Here is an 18,666-nt window from a genome sequence, read left to right as displayed (position 1 = left end):
GAATTTTCTACGGGAATTATTGTCTTATTTTTGCATTTTTTGATCTCTTCTGATTTTTTTTCTTTTTTTGGCAGGTTAGTATATATGAAGAAGCGTACAACTTTTTGCAGGAATGCTTCTTGGATTTAAGTATAAAACTTGTTAGGATAGGGATGACATTTTACGTTGGTAATGACGTGGTTTAAATTTTTTGGGCATGTCACTAGTTTTTGTTGGATGTAACAAACATTGCGATAGGTGGATGTAATTGGGTGAATAGCTAGTGATGTACGTACATTTATCCTCAAATTATTAATATATAGTCGTTTGGTCCATGAATTATTAGTTTATTTATAATATATAAGCTTTGACAAAAAATGCATTTAGATTGGTTCACCTAAAAAAGAAATAATAATAAATGAAGAAAACTATTGCCTTAGATAGTTGAAATAGTTGCCAAAAAATATCATAAAATGTTGCTTGATGCTAGAAAACCGTGGCTAGAAATAATTGTATAATGCTCCCAAAGACTCAAAAAAACGCTGCAGCTAGTTAAGAAAAAAAAACGGTTGCCTAATATTCAAAGAAAAACGTTGTATTAAATTACTAATCGTTGCAATAGAAAACCATTGCCACAAAAAAACAAAGGCAACGGTTGTTTTTAACCGTTGCCACATATATAAAAACCGTCACTGTTTACCTAAGGCAGCGCCACCCTAATGCGACGGTTTAAAAACCGTTGTCTGATGCCTAGTGTAGCAGTTTTCATATCTATGGCAACATTATTTGGGCGTTGCCTTAGACCAATTATCTTGTAGTGTGGTGATCGATGAGTTGCTAGATGAGTTACATGGAGATCAAGTGTTCTCCAAACTTAACCTCAAAACCTGCTATCATCAACTTTTGGTGAAACTTGAGGACACTTACAAAACGGCGTTCCGTACTCATGTAGGCCACTATGAATTTTTGGTTATGCCTTTCGGCCTAATAAATGCACCGGCAACCTTCTAATCTCTTATGAATGAGGTATTCAGACCTTACTTGCATAAATTTGTTCTTGTATTTTTTGATGACATTCTTGTTTATAGTTCTAGTAGGGAAGAACATGTGAAACACTTGCATTTAGTATTAGCTACGTTGAAAGAGCATACATTAATTGCAAACAAAAAAGAAGTGCGAATTTGGAAAGGAGGAAGTGGCCTACTTAGGCCGTATTATCTCTAAGAGTGGAGTGACAGTGGACCAAGAAAAAGTAAGGTCCATGCTTACTTGGCCCACTCCAAAACTCCAAGAGAGATTAGGGGTTCTTGGGCTTGACAGGTTATTATCAAAAATTTATCTCCCACTATGCTCACATAGCCCACCCACTAACCGATCAAATTAAAAAAGATAATTTCAAGTGGTCACACAAGCTTTTCAGAAGCTTAAGCAAGCTATGGCAGAAGCTCTAGTATTGGTGATACCCGACTTCCACGAAGAATTCGTCGTGGAGTCCGATGCTTCGGGGTATGGCCTTGGGGCTTTCTTATGCAAGAAGGTCGACCGATCGCTTTCTTTAGTAAGGTTCTAGGGCCCGGAGGCCTCGATAAATTGGTGTACGAGAAAGAGTTGATGGCAGTATGTTTGGCGGTTTAAAAGTGGAACATTATCTGTTGGGTAGGCGATTTGTGGTGAGGAGTGACCAACAAAGTTTAAGGCACATCACAAAACAAAGAAAGGTAGCCATGGAGTACCAAAAATGGATACGCAAATTGATTGGATTCGATTTTGACTAGCAATAACAAGTCCGGGACGGCAAATCGAGTAGTGGACGCTCTCTCGGGGAGGGGGGAAGATCGATTGGAGTTAGGCGCATTAGTGACCACGCAAGGGGTTGACTGGCAGCCTTGGAGCAAGAGATCACCGGCGATGAGGTGTTGCCATCTTTGAGGGAAGTGGTTTTGGAGGGAGATGGAAATGTGGGGTACACCATAGAAAGGGGAAGATTGTTGTACAAGGGTAGAGTGGTGATACCGCAAAATTCGGTTTTCAAACCAAAGCTATTGACAGCTTATCACGATTCTCTAGAAGGGGGACATGCTGGTGACACTAAGCCCTATTTGAGGCTAGCTGGGGAGTGGTTTTTGCAAGGGATAAGACGTGATGTGTCCAACTATACACGGGCTTATGACATTAATTGTCAACGGAACAAACATTCTCAACAAAGTACGGCGGGGTTGCTCCAACCTTTGCCGATTCCGGAAAGGGTGTGGGACGACATAACCATGGATTTCATTAAGGGCCTTCCACGGTCAAAGGGGATTGATACTATCTTGGTGGTGGTGGATAGATTGTCAAAATATGCACACTTTATGGGGCTGCGACACCCATTTTCTGCTATGACAGTGGCGGAGGTGTTCGTAAAGGAGGTGGTTCGTTTGCACGATTTTCCGCGTAGTATTGTTTCGGATAGAGAAAAAGTATTCTTGAGCAGTTTTTGGAGGGAACTGTTCCGGCTACAGGGGACTGATTTAAGGAAGTGCACGTCGTACCATCCCAAAACCGACGGCCAGACCAAAGTGGTTAACAAAGGGCTGGAATCTTGCCTTAGATGTTTCGCTGGAAAACAATCTAAAGCGTGGGCTAAGTGGCTTCCTTGGGCCGAATTTTCATACAACACAACGATTCATTCTTCCACTCAAATGTCACCATTTCGAGTCTTATATGGCAGAGACCCGCCTAATTTAATCAAGGTGGGAACAGGCCTTACTCAGGTGGAATCCTTGGATGAATTATTACAATAAAGGGATCTTACGCTAGATGAATTAAAGCTCATGAAAAGGAATACAAACGCGAGGAGAAGATAGGAAAAATTTGAGGTGGGCGATTTGGTTTATCTTAAGTTGCAACCATATAGGCAAAGCTCATTGGCTAAACGACCATTCAAGAAACTCGCAGCTCATTTCTATGGGTCGTTTGAGATCATTCAACGCGTGGACAAGGTGGCGTATAAGCTGGAATTACCGAAACATTACCGCATTCACCCGGTGTTCCATGTGTCACAACTTAAGAGAGCTATTGGAAGTCTACCAAGTTCCCCCACCATACCTGATCAGATTACACCGGAGTTAGAATTGGTGGTGGAACCGGAGTGCTGGATAGCAGGATGGTCCAAGGATAGCAGGATGGTGCAAGGAAAATCGATTGTGCAAGAAGTTTCGGTGAAGTGGCGCGGGCTACCAAACTTTGAAGCTACGTAGGTTGAGGCTACTTCGGTCCTTGATCGTTTTCCCGACTTCCACCTTAAGGACAAGGTGGTACTTTAGGAGAGAGTAATGTAATACACCAACCCAGACCCCATTATGCACACCTACTGCAGAAGAAAGCAGCAACAGAAGGACACAAGCAACCCAAGCAACCCACAAGACAACCCACAGCAACAACAAGCAACAGGGGACAACTAAATCAGAGCAGAGTTACTTTTCAGTGGCTCTATTTTGATAGCTAAGGGAAGAAGACAAAATTAGTTAATGTTAGCAATTAAGGCTTAGTCACATGTGTTATGTTGTAGCAAGTTAAATAGCAAGAAAGGAGGATAGAGGAGGTCCTTCAGAGAAGTTGTAATAGTTTAGTTTAGCCATAGTTGTAGTTGTATCCTTCAAAGCCTTTTGGCTATATCAATCCAATCAAACGTCTCCTGCCTTATTTTCTCTTTTGCTTTACCTGAGTTTTCATCATGAGCGTGCAGAATGTTGCATGGGAATGAAAGTCAATCATTGACTTACCCCACAATACATGCCACTTCAGCTTTTTACATGCAAGAACAGATTACCTATATTTTTGTACCATTTGTAGCAGAAGTATATGAAAGGTGTTGGTATTTTGGAATAATCAAAAGGTGGTGTTATTATTGAAAGACCGATCAAAGATCGTGTTATTCTCGAAAAAAAAAAAAAAAAAAAAAAACAATGGATTTTAAAACATAAAAGCTTTTAAAAGGATTTTTTTTTTTTTTTTTTTTATACAAAATGATGCTTTAAACGGTTTTTTCTAACAAAATTTCCAAGTAAAAAATTATTTTAGTATGTATTTTATTTTGTTATACTACTTGACACTCGGTAGATATATGTTCCAAATAAAAGCAAAATTACAAATCACACCAAAACATAAAATTCCTTTTAGATTTTAGAAGAGAATACCGAATTTTACATATCCAATGTCAACCTTGGACGTGGCATTAACAAGACTTTTATTTATTAACTGGTAAGAACAATAACTAGAAGCCATCTTAGTTGAGTTCATGGTAGTTTAACTGGATGAATATTCCATATATCCTTAGCATATTCATGGATTGTTCGGTCGCTGCTAAACTTGAACGAACCAGCTGTATTTAGTATTGACATTCTTGTCCATCTCTGCACATTACCATCAAACAGAATATCAGATTCATAGCCATTCAAAGAATATGGGTCCAGCTGCTGGCTTTCATGGACTACACAACCATGTCATTTGCCACATAGCCCAGCTATGCGCCACACACTCTCCGAGTGATAGACACTGTATTCAAGGACCTCTTGACGGTCCTTTCACAGCTTAATTAATAGTAAGCATATGTTTTATGTTCTTTTCTTTTATAATTCTTAACAACTCAGCAAGTAAGCATGTCTATAATAAACAAATTAGAGCTCCTTACCTGTTGATCTCTATATGCTTCATCAACTTTTTCTTGGCATTCTATATAACTAGGGAAGTCTTTCCCTACAAGGAAATAATCACCACGGCCATATCCTTCATTTCCCTCCAAAGACTCTAACAGTTCATCATAACCGCTTGAACCAAAAACACCGCTTTTAACATACTCCTTGACTTCTTCAAAACTTGGGTCCGGCACAAACTACAAAAATCAGTTGAAAGTGTTAAAATTAGGTTTATACAGTCAATACAGATGGATCCTTTAAGACCACAAGGATCCGTTATATATAACTCTAGTAATACAGAGAGATTGGGACCATTGGGTAGTTCTTTCCTCAGTAAGCTGTCTAGTATAAGATAAACACTCCACACTAAGTTTGTGGCAGCCAGAGAGTAATAATTCATGAAAAAATTTAATTTTCCAGCATAAAAAATTCAGGCTAGATCATTCAAACCCAAGAAAGACCAGACATATTTAATGCTACTGCAATAATATATGGCTGATTTAGAGACACTCAGTAAACTAGTGCCACATTTTGCAACAAATAATAAACCATGTAGTGTAAATTGACTGCAATCATATTAAAAAGATAATCAGCAAACTTCAGAACCCTGAAGTGTGTAACCTCTGAAGCAGAAAAATATTAACAAAGCAGAAACAACTTGCAAGGAAAGGACCAATGACATGAAATTTGGGGCAAAGGGATAGGCACAAGAACTTGATGGGACAATACCTTGCCTTCAGCTCTTTCCTTTCGTAATCCAGCAATCTCATGTGCTTGAGCACCAAATAGAAAGAAGTTTTCTTCTCCGACTTCTTCTCTAATCTCAACATTGGCACCATCTAGGGTCCCAATTAAGATGCATCCATTCATTGAAAACTTCATATTGCTGGTTCCACTTGCCTCCATTCCAGCAGTGCTGCAGGTATGGAAAAATCAAGAATCAAGAATCAAGATATCAAATTATCAACCATATATTTCAAACGTGATATGCATATCAACGGTCAGTTTACCACATTTCAGCCATCGAAGTTGAAAATTGTGTTCTGAATTGATAGGGGAAGCGATCAGGTTGCTTCAAATGTCAAATATTTTGCACAAATGCAAAATTCCATTAATTCGATAATTTGTAGTTAAACAATGCCTAAGTTATTCGACTTGATGGAAGTTAATGGCGTCTTTTGAGAAAAGACACCATGTGAAATTACATTCCCTACAAGTTCTGTTATTTCACTATTACACATATATACATGTTCATGCAAAAAGATGCAACTTGATGCATCTTTTCTTGGCAGGACCATTCATATGCATCCCTATAAATCTATAGAAAAATCATATTTGTGTATTAGTTCAATTATCCTAGGAATACTGCTCATGAACCTGCTGTATGATGGCAAAAAGTAGACAAAGTGAATTCCTTAGGAAAATACTTATTATTAAGGTACAACATTCAACAATTAGCAAGTTTTCCATACATGTCCATACATGGAGTATGAATTTAATAAATTTGTTATTTATTCTTTGATTTATGGGCTTATTATCCAACTTAAATCACTATATAGTAAATCTCCACAGAATCTAAAACTCAAGTTTTTCTAGCAGCTAGACCTGTTGCCTGTGTTGATAGGACAAGAAAAATAAGTTCGATAGTTCTAAATCTTTTTTTAGATAAAATGCTTTCAGATGATTCTGCTATATTGTCAGCAGTATTGCTCAACATTGCATGTCGACGAGCAATGGATTCTAGCACACCATCAGTCTCGGCAAGGTTACATAACTCACACACAATATTGACTTATTATGCAGCAAGGTAATGCTAGGGTTTCTTTTCATTGATATATATGATGGTCACAGCTAATTTATATGCAGCTCATGGATTTGCTAGGAGATAGAAATGCAATTTAATAACAGCAATGAGAGTTAAGACTAAAGAGACAGAAAATCACTTGTCAAAGAAACAAAAAGGGGTGATTAGAAGTGGATAGAGAAAAAAGCAGGACCGAAGGATATGCAAAAGAGAAAAAACTGGCATATACCGCCAGCTACTTGTATTGGCTTAGGGGCTGGAATTTTCCCATGACAGTAACTGATCGCGGTTGCAGCCAGGACACTGGCATGTTTTGGTGGTGATTAGCCATACAAGTCACATGAGGTGAATGTGAAAAGTGATTCGCAAGCATAGTTAAAAATAAATAAATAAATAAACCCTGCTTTGTCTTAATGGTAAATCATTGCTGTCAAACCACTTACACAATTGAGGTATGTGAGAAAACTAACACAATAAAACATGACTCCCACATTGGTGGCATAAGGAGAAAACAGAGAATTGAAAGGGGCATATTAAAGGACTAAGGACGAGCATCATGTACTAAGATCATACCTCCATGATTTTTTATATTTTGGCTGTAACATAGCAAGAATGGTTTCATTTCACTCAATAGTTTAGACAAGATATTGTCATTGGATTGGCAGTTGCATCAAAAAAGATGGAATAGTATACACATATATATATGTAATCATTGAATTCATTTTAAATATATTTCAGCAGGTCCTCTGACAAGTCATATCGGAAGGATCATATTTGATAGTTGAGCATAACCAGACACTTCAAGAATATGAGTTGAATTCATTAAATATTAGGACTGTGTGAAACGGGAAATTGAATACCTTATATGCTGTGAAAGCTCACTTGCAGGGATCAATAACTCAGCCATACTTACATTGTAATCAGGGACAAACACAACCTGAATGTCAGAATTTAACCACGATAAAATAAATTTTCTGATTAGAAAGATAAAATAAATATTTAGTTAGCAATAAGCAACCATCACAATTCCAATTCCACAAACCATTACAGCTCCCAAGTAGGTATGAGGATTAATACCCCCTCTGTCCATTTAAAAAGTGAAACATCAAGTTATTGCTTAAATATTAAGGACTACCTAGACTTCTGTAATGAGAAGATAGATAGGAGAGAAATGTGAGTCTCTGCCCAAGTGGTGAGGTGAGATAGAGAAAAACTGCAAACTAAACGAGGGAAGTGTTTCACTAGTTATAAGTGGACAAAGGGAGTAATTGTCATAATTCACAAAATCATATTCGTTTAAAAAAATAAAAATAAAATTAAAAAGACTTATTCTGTATTCCTACTGTGCCTATATTTCAAAGATGATATTCGTTAAACACTTAACTGAGCCAATATGAGATGAAACCAAGTTTGTGTAACATAATTCTACAGCAACATTCTCCTTAAGTACCAAGCTGAAGAATAAACAAAGAATTTTGGCAGTCGTCCAAAACACAAGAAACTACATGACTGTAACTATCAAATATCAATGTGGTTCTGTGGTCTAATGACAGCATAACTAATGGCACGTATCTAATCTAGTGTTTATTACCTCTGCAAGAATATGCTAGACTATTATATGCCTGAGAGAAGAATCACCTAATCAGCTAGCAGCCGAGCACACTTAGTTTTTTTTTTTTTTTATCAAACTGAGCTATCTTATACTCTGTTCTAAAAGTCAATGGTGTAACCAAATTTTCCTTTTGCATGTATACGGTTTGCAAGACCATACAATCTCAGGCAAGATTAGTAATTTAGTATTACTTAAAAGGATCAGAAAGCTTGAAAAGTCACTGATATAACTTCAGTACAGAAAGGTTTTACATTTAATTTTATTAGAAGAAACAATTAACATGGACCACTTGTAAGTAATTGTAGCATGCTCCATTAGCTCAATGAACACATATGATGAATATATTCAATACCGGCTCAAGGCAACAGCAGAGATCCTTGACTAAACTAAATTTTCAATGCACTTTTCAGCGCTTCCTCTGATCACAATATATGTTTCTTCAAACTCCCCCTCCCCTCTTCCCCTCTCCAAGATACAGACACGGAGAAAAAATAGAAAACCAAGTCACAATATAATATTACTTTGTATATATAAATATAACACAGACAACTTTTGCCAATTATATATTGTACAAAAGCATACCTTCAGTAGATCACCAATGTCAGGATCATTATTAATTGTAGCTCCTACATCAGTGATAAATTTCACTATTCTTTTAGCCTGCACATACGTGGCAAAAGCTTTTCCTCCAAATATACAAACTCTTGGAACATATTTTGCTTTCCTCTCCACAGCACTCATTTCTTTCAATTTTTTGTAGCGGTATACAATTCCCAATATGTTTAGAAGTTGTCGCTTGTATTCATGTATACGCTTGATCTGAAAATCCAATTATTGTTATAGTTGCATAAATGTGACAAACTTTGTAAATGAGAAGGGCAAGGAGAAATAAGAAACATACGGTGTAGAAATCAAATAACATAGAAGCCTAGAATCGAGTCCATGGACTATGCTAAAAAAGTTGCAAGTTTGAAAATGTCAAAAAGGTTCAACCCCTTCCCCTCCCCAAAAAATCACCCACACACACACAAACAGGAACGAACAACAGCAGGTAGAGTTGCATGCATCATCCAGCTAACATCTACAGCCAACTTCTCTCTTTTCTTCTCTAAGCACATGATCAACCACTCCTACACTAACTAAAAATCATATCATTGAGGCAGCATCTTGATACAATTTAATCAGTTAATGCAAAAATAAAAGGCTACCTGAATATCAAACATTGCATCTGGGCTGACTGTGTAACCTGTTCTCTCTTTAATCAAAGAAACAACCTTCTGTTTATTGTTACGTTTTGCTGCCATCCATTCAGTATGTAGATCTTTGTTATCTGCAAACTGCAATTAATGGCTCAGTATGTTACAATTAGCTAGGATAAAGGTGTTTGAAGAAGAATAAAGTAAACAAAGGCAAAGTACAAAAACACTACTTAAAACATATAAGCATGGTCTAAACTTTTGCAGCCAGTTGAAGAGAGCTGAATGGCTCACTAAAAGATTGTTTTTTTACTTATAGAATGCAACAGAGTTTAAATGTCTTATGCTAGAGAGTCAATGCTTGTTTATAGTGGAGTAGCAGTCCCTTTTAAGCATGTCCAATTAGAGACCAGAGAAAATCTCTTTGCAATTGCATGTGTAATATAGCATGCATCTGATTCACCAACTACCACTACTATCCCGCATGACCTAATAAATAAACGAGCCTCTTGACCCTTGTAAGGCATTAGGCAATATTAAATGGGATTATGATAAAAGAATGACCCCAGCTACTAGAGGACATGTAACATGGAGAACAATATTTTATGTTTTTGTCCTTTTCTTCATTAGTCTGTTCCCCTATATTCAAAACAAATAGATACCATAAAGAGTACTGCTATATATTTTTGTAGGACATACTCATCCAGAAACCCTTAGGAAGAGTTTGGGAAAAGGAGATTGGAGTTTAGTGGATTAAAAGTGGGATTATGAGGGAGAATTAGTGACTGAGAATTTCATTACATAATTATTCTTGTTTGATTTATTTTTTGGTGCAAATTTTTGTTTGATTTATGATACAGTATGTGAATAACCCAAGGGAAAAAAAAAAAAAAAAACAAAACAAAAAAGCAGATTAATGTCAATACTTTCCCTCCTTAGCTCTCTACCTCTAGTGTCAAAATTATCACTTTGCCTTCATTCCTAACTTCCTCATCTATTTACCAACCCTACCATTTGGGAAATGATTTGTCAAGAAGGATCCCACATGTCACAATCCCAATCACCAAGGGCACCAACATATTCTCAAACCAAATAAGAAGATTTCAATTCCCATTTATACTTAATGCCACATGACTTGGCCAAATGTAGACTTATCACACCTCTTCAAAGGAAATATGGCAGCCAAACCCTCTCCAAACATTTAAAAGAAGAATGAGCAACACAATTTCAAAGACTTGGAAACGCCAGGTATCACACTGTTGTAGGGCAGCTATTATGGGAGAATGATAAACTCCAAAAAACCTACCACAGACTTCTAGCAGGCTCATTCTAGTGACAGTGCCAAAGGATTTTGTGCACATTTTTTCAAAGGCATAGCCTGTAAATACCCATATCATAGATATCTCGGCAAATACCCTCACTTTGAAATCTATTACAAAAGCCTAGCCATATCCTCATAGCTTCTTTTCTAATCACCACTTTTTCTCTTGAGAATTCAAGCCCATTTTACATATTTCCTTACTTGATTCTCAGAGAGAGATTTTCCAAACAACTCTTGGTGGAAAGCTCCTCTACCTTGCATTCATCAAGATGCAGCCTGACACACCTAAGGCTTTCTTTATTAAGTCATCCTTGTAAAGATTCTTAAGCTCAAGTTACAATCACATTATTCTACTCCTAAGAAGCAAATAATCAACTATTTATACATCACCGGTATTTCATATGGTACCCCTGAGCCCCTGAGGTTTACAAAAATCCATCTGGCACCTCTATGTTGTCAAAATTTCACCTGGTACTCTTGAGATTCGCAAATTTTCACTTGATTCCCTTAATGACTGACGGAACTCCATCATCTCCTCCATCTTTAATTTGCAAAAATTAATACAGCTTGAACCACAGTACATAAGAGAATATGAAACAGATTGTTACCTTTCGCAATTCTGCAAGTTTCTCCGTGTTAAGAACCCAATCTTCAGACCCAATCCATTTTGTTAAGATATTGCTTAGTTCTGGATTGCATAACCGGATCCATCTTCTTGGAGTCACCCCATTTGTTTTATTCTGAAATTTCTCTGGCCACAACTGAAAGAACTCAAACCTTAATAAATTTTGATACAAAATATTTCCAAAGAAAACTGACAAAGCTCTATACCAAGTTACCAATTTTACCTCAAAGAAGTCACGGAAAACTTGTTCCTTCACTATTTGGCTATGAATTTCAGCGACCCCATTTACTGCATGGCCCCCAACTATGCAAAGATTAGCCATTCGGACCATTTTTGGTGGTTCTGGAACTGGCTCTTCCTCTGCCTTCGTCTCCACAACATCTTCCTCACTTTCCTCTACAACCAGCCCATCTTGTTTATTAGGAACTTCAATTTCTTCAAGCTCTTCAACTTGACAGGTGATTTTTTCCTTAATTAAACTGGCAACCGAAATTGGAAGATCAAAATTCTCCAGTATTCTCAACTCATTCAATTTTTCTATCAGTAATTCAGGATCATTAGAACCATACTCAGATACGATGGTATGAACTAACTGTAAATAGCCAATGTATTGTATTAGAATGGGAAATGATTGATAGGTCAAACAGGAAATACAAAACATTTAAAAGGTAAATACATGAGATCACCTCCTTATCTATTTTCTCTATGATTTCAACATGTCGAGGAAGCAAGGTTTGCATAAGTTCATAACTCCACTTCTCCAAAGCCTCCGGCAAAACAGTATGATTTGTATAAGCAACAGTTCTGTCAAAGAGACAGCGGAACATAAGCTGTGAGGACAAAATACTATGTAATCAAAGTTTCAAACTAAACAGCACATAAAATCAGCTCAATTGTACTGTCTTCAAGAAACATTAAAAGAAACCACTAGACAATAATACGTAAAAGTAATTGTGCAATTGAGGTAAGTAGTGAAAAATAAGTAAAAATAATTGTGCAATCGGGTGTGCTATGAAATTAAATTTCCTTAAAAACAAAATCCAGTAGAGAGAAAAGAGAAAAAATACATTCCCTTGAAACAGGAAACCATCTTTGTTTACTGGGAGAAGCAATAAATTGCTCATGGATCTAAGTCAATGGGTGTATCTTGAAGGCATAGGTCACACCTAGGAACATCCGTTGGTTATCATTTTCAAGTAACCACAATTGCTGCCACTGTGGCTGAAAATCACCGAGCCAGATAGGTAAATCACATCTATAATCAAGAAATTAATTTGTGATCTTTTATGCCACATAAAAGTGTTAAAGGGGCCTGAAAGAAAATATGTGAGGTCAAAGATACTTCTTTTTACATTACACAGGTAATCTTCATAAAAGTTAGCCCTCATCATGATATTCTATTTCTAGTGGCTATTCTTGGCTCTCCATTCTCCTAGTAAAGAAGGCAGGTGTACCAAAGTTTGGCATAGAATAAATGCCCTTACCGCACAACCCACTCTCAGTCATAGATTCATATGTTAGCTTCCACGCTTGGATATTAAGAAACAAAGCACAGCCTGGTGCTCCTACAGGACAGGGATGATATCAGACCATTCTGTTACATGGGATCACCAATGACTTTTTACTCTCTTGCAGATAAAATGAAAAAAATAAAAAACAAATGCTACTATTATGAAATGAACTGATAACAGGGAGATTTAGAGCTGAGCCATTGACCACAGGAGCAATTGATACAAGGAAACTGGACAAGAATAAAGGTCCTATAATGGCATACTTTATCAATTGTGCAAAGCTAGGAATGATTTAAGGATTAATAAGGCACTGAAACCTGATATATTGATTTAGAAATTGCAATTTGAAAAGCAATAATTGGAATTATGCATATAATTCCTAAAATGTTTTTAAAACTGATACATGATGAAGTGTACTAGTGATTATAGTTGAGTCTTCCAACCTTCTGTGCACTGGAAAGATCCTTCCTAAAATTGTATCCACCAATGACTTCATGTGCTGAACTAAAATAAAATTACAATATTATTGTAAAAATGATGAATAGAATATTTGTTTAAGTATATACTTTTTATCACCACAACTTAAAACCATTCGGCTCTTCTTAGAAACTCTGAACTCCATCAGTAAGATTGCTTATTACTTAAAGTGTGACCTTGGAATGTGATTGTTGGGTCTAATTATCACATTAAATTTCTGGAATTCTGGTAATTTCCAGACATGAGGAAATAAAATACAGGATTGTATATCTATTTCCATTTGATAACCTGTAGAAGCTTGGAATGCCCAGGATATATTCCACAACAGTGAATTAGATCGCCAATCTCACAATCACTGCCCACCCACTCCCCCAAAATCAAGAAAAAAAAGAGAAAAAAAAGGCATCTCTGTCGTGTCACTAATGTAAACCATTAGATATTTTAATCATAAGAGTACCTTTGGGTTATATTCCAAGATTCCTTCCAGCTAAGTCCTTTCACATCTATTAATATCCTCATTAATTCGGGTATACACAATGTTGGGTGAGTGTCATTCATCTGTACAGCCACCTTCTCTGGAAAATCTTCCCATTTTACATGTTCCCCTGATCTCTTTTCAAATTGCGAAATAATGTCTTGCAAAGAAGCCGAACATAGGGTGTACTGTTGCTTCAGACGAAGGATCTTTCCTTGCATAGACTCATCCCCAGGGTATAGTACACTACAGATCTGTGAAAAAAGAATTGTTAGTGCCACCATTTCCTAAATCAAAAATCAAAAAAAGAGAAGGACAAAATCCAAAAAATTTCAATCCAGAAAGAAACAATATTCACAGCTCTTGTGGATGAAGCGCAGAGAAAATGCATCCTTTGAAGACTGAGAATATTGTTTTATGACCCTTCTGAAACACATACTTTACAGTCACAAAACTTATATAGCAGGATAACAACTCCTTTGTCATGAGTTCTAATTTAGCAACTGAGATGGCAGAAAGATGTAACAGAAAGACAGTTTTTGAACAGAGGTCTGATGCAAATTTGGAGCAAGTAACATACATGTCTGACAATTTATGGGGTTTTCACCACATGCAGACCAACTAATTTGGAAAAGCATATTAAGATACAAGACGAACTCTTATAAAAACCAACCATTTCTGCGTTTGCACGAGCCTCATTTGCTTTGGTGTGCTCCCCAGCATTAAAAGCAGACAAGTCAAAATCATCTGACGGTACTGTTGTAGACCAAAGTCGAAGATTAATAGTGGTTTTAGTTTGATACCCAGGAATTGGAACATCATAGGCAACAGCCTTGATATCTTCTCCCCCAATCCAGTGACTTCTGCCATCTGATCCAGAAGCCACCTTTCCATAAAATTTTATTGGATAGGATACATCATTTCTCACAAGTTCCCAAGGATTAGCAATCTGCATTAAGATGTGTGTGTTGAAATATGTAAACAATGCCCATATAAGTAATCACCTAATAAACATCATAATGAGTTCTAAAAGAGAATGTAGCAACTATACCTCAAGCCAATTCTCAGCAGATTCTTCTTGGCCATCCTTGGTAATTATTTGCTTAAATAACCCATACTTGTATCTTAGCCCATAACCCCATGCAGGGTAATTCAATGTAGCAAGAGAATCAAGAAAGCAGGATGCAAGCCTCCCAAGACCCCCATTTCCAAGTGCAGCATCACGTTCCTGTTATAAAACAGCCAACATAAACAGCAGCACGTATGAAACCAAAAAAGAAAGAGGGGGGGGGGGGGGGGGGGGGGATAATGCAACTGATACTTGTCATTATGAGATGGTCAGGCCTGTAAAAAGATTTTTGAAATGAAGCTACAATGACCACATTTGTTATAAGCCATAGCATAAACCTGTTCAAGCTACAACTAAAATTATGGATTTGCCACATTTTTTTCATTTATCAAACCAATTGCCACAGTTTCTAAAAAATGAAATTAAAACTTAAATAAGATTAAAAAAAAATTAAAAAATAAATAACAAAAAACTATTTGTACTCAGAATTATGGATTGCCTGTGGGCTGTGGCAATTGTGCTCCATAAGCTCAAAGGTTTCTAAGACAACAGGGTAATGTTAATACTAGATTACTTCATGAGAATGCAAACAGGGTATCTTAGAAACTATTGAAGTACCAATTGTTAATATTCACAAGGTATCTTAGATGCAAACAGGCAATGTCGTATAGTAAGGAAAGAATGCTGAATAGTAAAGGCACGGAAGCAGAATAGAATGCTGATGAATGGTCCATGTCTCTTCTCCTTTCTACTTTCTGACAGTCATCACCAAAGTCCATGGTTAAGTGAATATGATTCAATTTTGCTCATATAACAGCTTTTATAGCATGAAATCAAGCTCATAGTTACCATTGGTAATTAGGAGCTTCCAAAGTAACATCTACTATGGAGTAGTTTCTTTTTTTCTTCTAAGTCTTCTTTATTAATAGAAGGTCTACAATATGCAATATAACTTGCATTTCAACTTAGGCTAGCCTGAAGGTCGTGAAACCAGCAGTGCAAGCCCATACATCTACAAACAGTGTGTATCCACCATTGGCAGTTTTGACATGGTGGGAGATCCAAATGAGAGAAAATTATTCTTAAGTCACCCGAACCAGTATAAAGGCTGTTTTCAAAAGACAGCCCACAATCCTACCCAGTTAGCGAAATATAGAATGGAGTATTTGGAGACAAACCAGTCAACACCTAATGGCCAATAGAAAATTCCAACAATGCAAAATCATCAATAAGAACAACAGTACAGCAAATATAGTACTTCTGAATCTAAAGCATAAAACAAACCTGACTAGCTACAGCTTCCAGATTGTGTCCAAGAGTTTTCAAAGCATCTCCATAGGCATCGGTAAGTTCCAAATTCCCAATTGCGTTCAACAATGCTCTTCCCTACAAATAAGAGAACAATCTACTTAATTTTCATTCTGCCATAGACAATATGAAATTTTTTTATTTCACGACCAACCAGAAAAGACTAGTAACAGAACCTGGAGAAATTCCATGGACAAATAATAAGCTTGCTTCATGTTCATCTTCTCGTAATGTTCATAAGTAGCATTCCAGTTGATTATAAGTGAATCTCTAACACTCTGTGCAGCAGCAAAGAAAGCCTTGGGAAGGGAAAACTCATTGGGAGCAAACAAAGGAGTGAACTCTGCATGGTATTTAATATTTGAGGCTATTGAAGCAGAATCTGGGCTCAATTTTATTATTGGGTTCAAATTGCTTGAAGTCCCTGAAACAATAGTATGTAATAAATAAGTAAAACCCGAGAAAGAACGAATCAAGCACTTGGGAACTACCTATGCATACTTCATGTAAGTTGCTACTATCATCATTACTGCCGCTAGTATGATAATATTGGATGCTCAGACACTTCAGAACAGCATAAACGTCCTAGAAATTGTTACTTACACCCGAGTGCACCATACACCCAAGTGTATTGCTTGCTCATTTAGATGATTTTTATTGCTCATTTTATCATCAAATGAGCAAACAAATACCCTTGGGTGCACTGTGCACGTGGGTGTATACAACAATCTTTCTAAATGTCCACACCACGATTGATAGTCCAATTGAGTTGTTACACCAGGACATATGAAATCAGCCAAAAGGAAGATAGTAACAGTCCTCCTTACACTATCCACAATATGATAGCTTTGGACACTCATAAGTCATAACCATTTCCTGATATCTTCAAAAAAAAAATCAGTTTACGGGTGATCGGATCTAATACAAATCCAACTCACAAAGCACACTAAAACAAGCTCCTACAGGATGATCCTGGTGATTGTTCACATCATTTTTGGCACGGTTCGGAGAGCATTGAATTCGAATGAGAGATCGTAAACACAAAAGACAGGAAAAAAAAAAAATTTAACTATGATTTGTATCCTATCTTTATTTTAATTATATATCTATATATATCTGAAAAAAAAAAAAAAAAAAACACTGTTATAATATATTATTTAGTCCCCATAATAATAATAATAATCAGGAAATTCTCAAGACACTCTCAAGCATACATTAGAAATTAGCTACTGCTAAATATACCACAAACATACAAACCTTTTGTTTTAATTATTATTAAGAACAAATAAACAAACAAACAAATCATAAGGATCCCAAACCGTGCAGTTAATTTAATTGATATTGACAGAATGACACCAACAAATAATAAGAGTTACGTGTTCAATTGTTTATGATCTTAATAGATGTCACTAATTTGAAGTTTGAACGATGACTCAATATAAAATTCTATTACATTAAAACAACAAAAACACAAACATTGTTAGAGATAGTATTATGTTACATTGTTACTCCGATTCTTCCTTTTATCTGGTCACACACACAAGTGAATATAACACTTAATTATTCATTTTGCACCAAAATTATGCAACATTTTTATATAATGGTCATGTTAATTAGAAACTCGGACACATACCCACATTAGTCGAGTCCCATCAAGATTATTAAAATAAAAATGGGACATTGGGATTCCAACAATTACAGTGATAACATTTTCAACAAAACATTTCTTACAAAAACATAACAGAGCAATTTCAACAAAAATCCAAAAATGAAATCAAAAATACCAAATCAAATTCAGAATAAAAACAATAAACAGACCTTCTTCAATGATCGGCTCCTGCGATTTCGGCTTCGAATCACTAAACACATTCTTAACAACAAAACATCTTTTAGTACCTCTCATAATCATATTTCTATTATTAATAGAAGAAAACAAAATCCTGGAATTATAACTGCCATTTTTGAAGCTGAATTCCATAACTCGAGAAATTGATGAATAATACGAAGAAGAACAATTGTGTATTCTTCCGGTTGATGAGGATGACAATGGCAATGTCGCCATAATTCACACAAATTACAAACAATCTCACAAAAAAATTTTGATTATTTTTCTTTCAATTTCAGAGTCACTGAAAGTACAGTCAGTTACTTGTGAATGTTGTTGTAGATTTTATAGAAAAAAAAGTGAGATAGGGACATGGAAATCCGTGATGAATAAATTCAGCTTTCCGAGGCGGACCCCAATGATATTTCTCTTTGTTAATACGTTGTTATTTGAGTCATTACGTTTATGTTTATGATTCTATTTTTAACTTTAGAGTAGCATGGGTTTTAGAATCCATACCCTTCGAGTAGAGGTGGTAATTTTAACCCGACCCGAATGACTCGACCAGAATAATCCGACTATTGACTCAAAATTGATCAGAAAACGTACACTCGAAATTGACCCGAACACAAAGCTGACCCGACCCATACCCGACCCGAAGTGGAGTTGACTCGAATTTGACCCGATACCCGAATTGACCCGACCCAAATTAACCCGACCTGAAGTTGACCCGATATCTGAATTGACCCGACCCGAAATTGACCCGATACCCGAAGTGACCCGACCCG

General features: G+C 36.5%; 1 protein-coding gene across 1 annotated transcript; it reads right to left on the bottom strand.

Moving 5' to 3' along the window:
* Positions 1-4,064: 4,064 nt before the first annotated feature.
* LOC145584893 (alpha-1,4 glucan phosphorylase L isozyme, chloroplastic/amyloplastic-like) lies at positions 4,065-18,193 on the bottom strand. Its single transcript, XM_081641672.1, has 15 exons — positions 17,872-18,193; positions 16,230-16,477; positions 16,030-16,131; positions 14,728-14,904; positions 14,350-14,625; positions 13,659-13,930; positions 11,900-12,017; positions 11,437-11,805; positions 11,197-11,349; positions 9,280-9,408; positions 8,654-8,890; positions 7,320-7,396; positions 5,385-5,571; positions 4,652-4,852; positions 4,065-4,373 (listed from the first exon to the last, which is right to left on the bottom strand). Exons 1-15 carry the CDS (start codon positions 18,113-18,115, stop codon positions 4,257-4,259), a joined length of 2,907 nt encoding a protein of 968 aa, XP_081497798.1. The 5' UTR covers positions 18,116-18,193; the 3' UTR covers positions 4,065-4,256.
* Between the last annotated feature and the right edge of the window lie 473 nt (positions 18,194-18,666).

Source organism: Chenopodium album, chromosome 16 (genome assembly GCF_948465745.1).
Source record: "Chenopodium album chromosome 16, dcCheAlbu1.1, whole genome shotgun sequence".
In the NCBI taxonomy this organism is placed as follows: domain Eukaryota; kingdom Viridiplantae; phylum Streptophyta; class Magnoliopsida; order Caryophyllales; family Amaranthaceae; genus Chenopodium; species Chenopodium album.
Note: the sequence above shows the minus strand (reverse complement) of the source record. Positions and strands in the feature narration are given on the sequence as shown.

Coding starts and splice junctions, on each gene's coding strand:
- LOC145584893 (XM_081641672.1), bottom strand. CDS start 18,115: ATGGCGACATTGCCATTGTCATCCTCATCAACCGGAAGAATACACAAT. Junction 12,018..13,658: donor TCTTGGAATATAACCCAAAG/GTACTCTTATGA, acceptor TCTCTTTGACAG/AACTGTTGCTTATACAAATC. Junction 7,397..8,653: donor ACATTGGTGATCTACTGAAG/GTATGCTTTTGT, acceptor TCTGACATTCAG/GTTGTGTTTGTCCCTGATTA.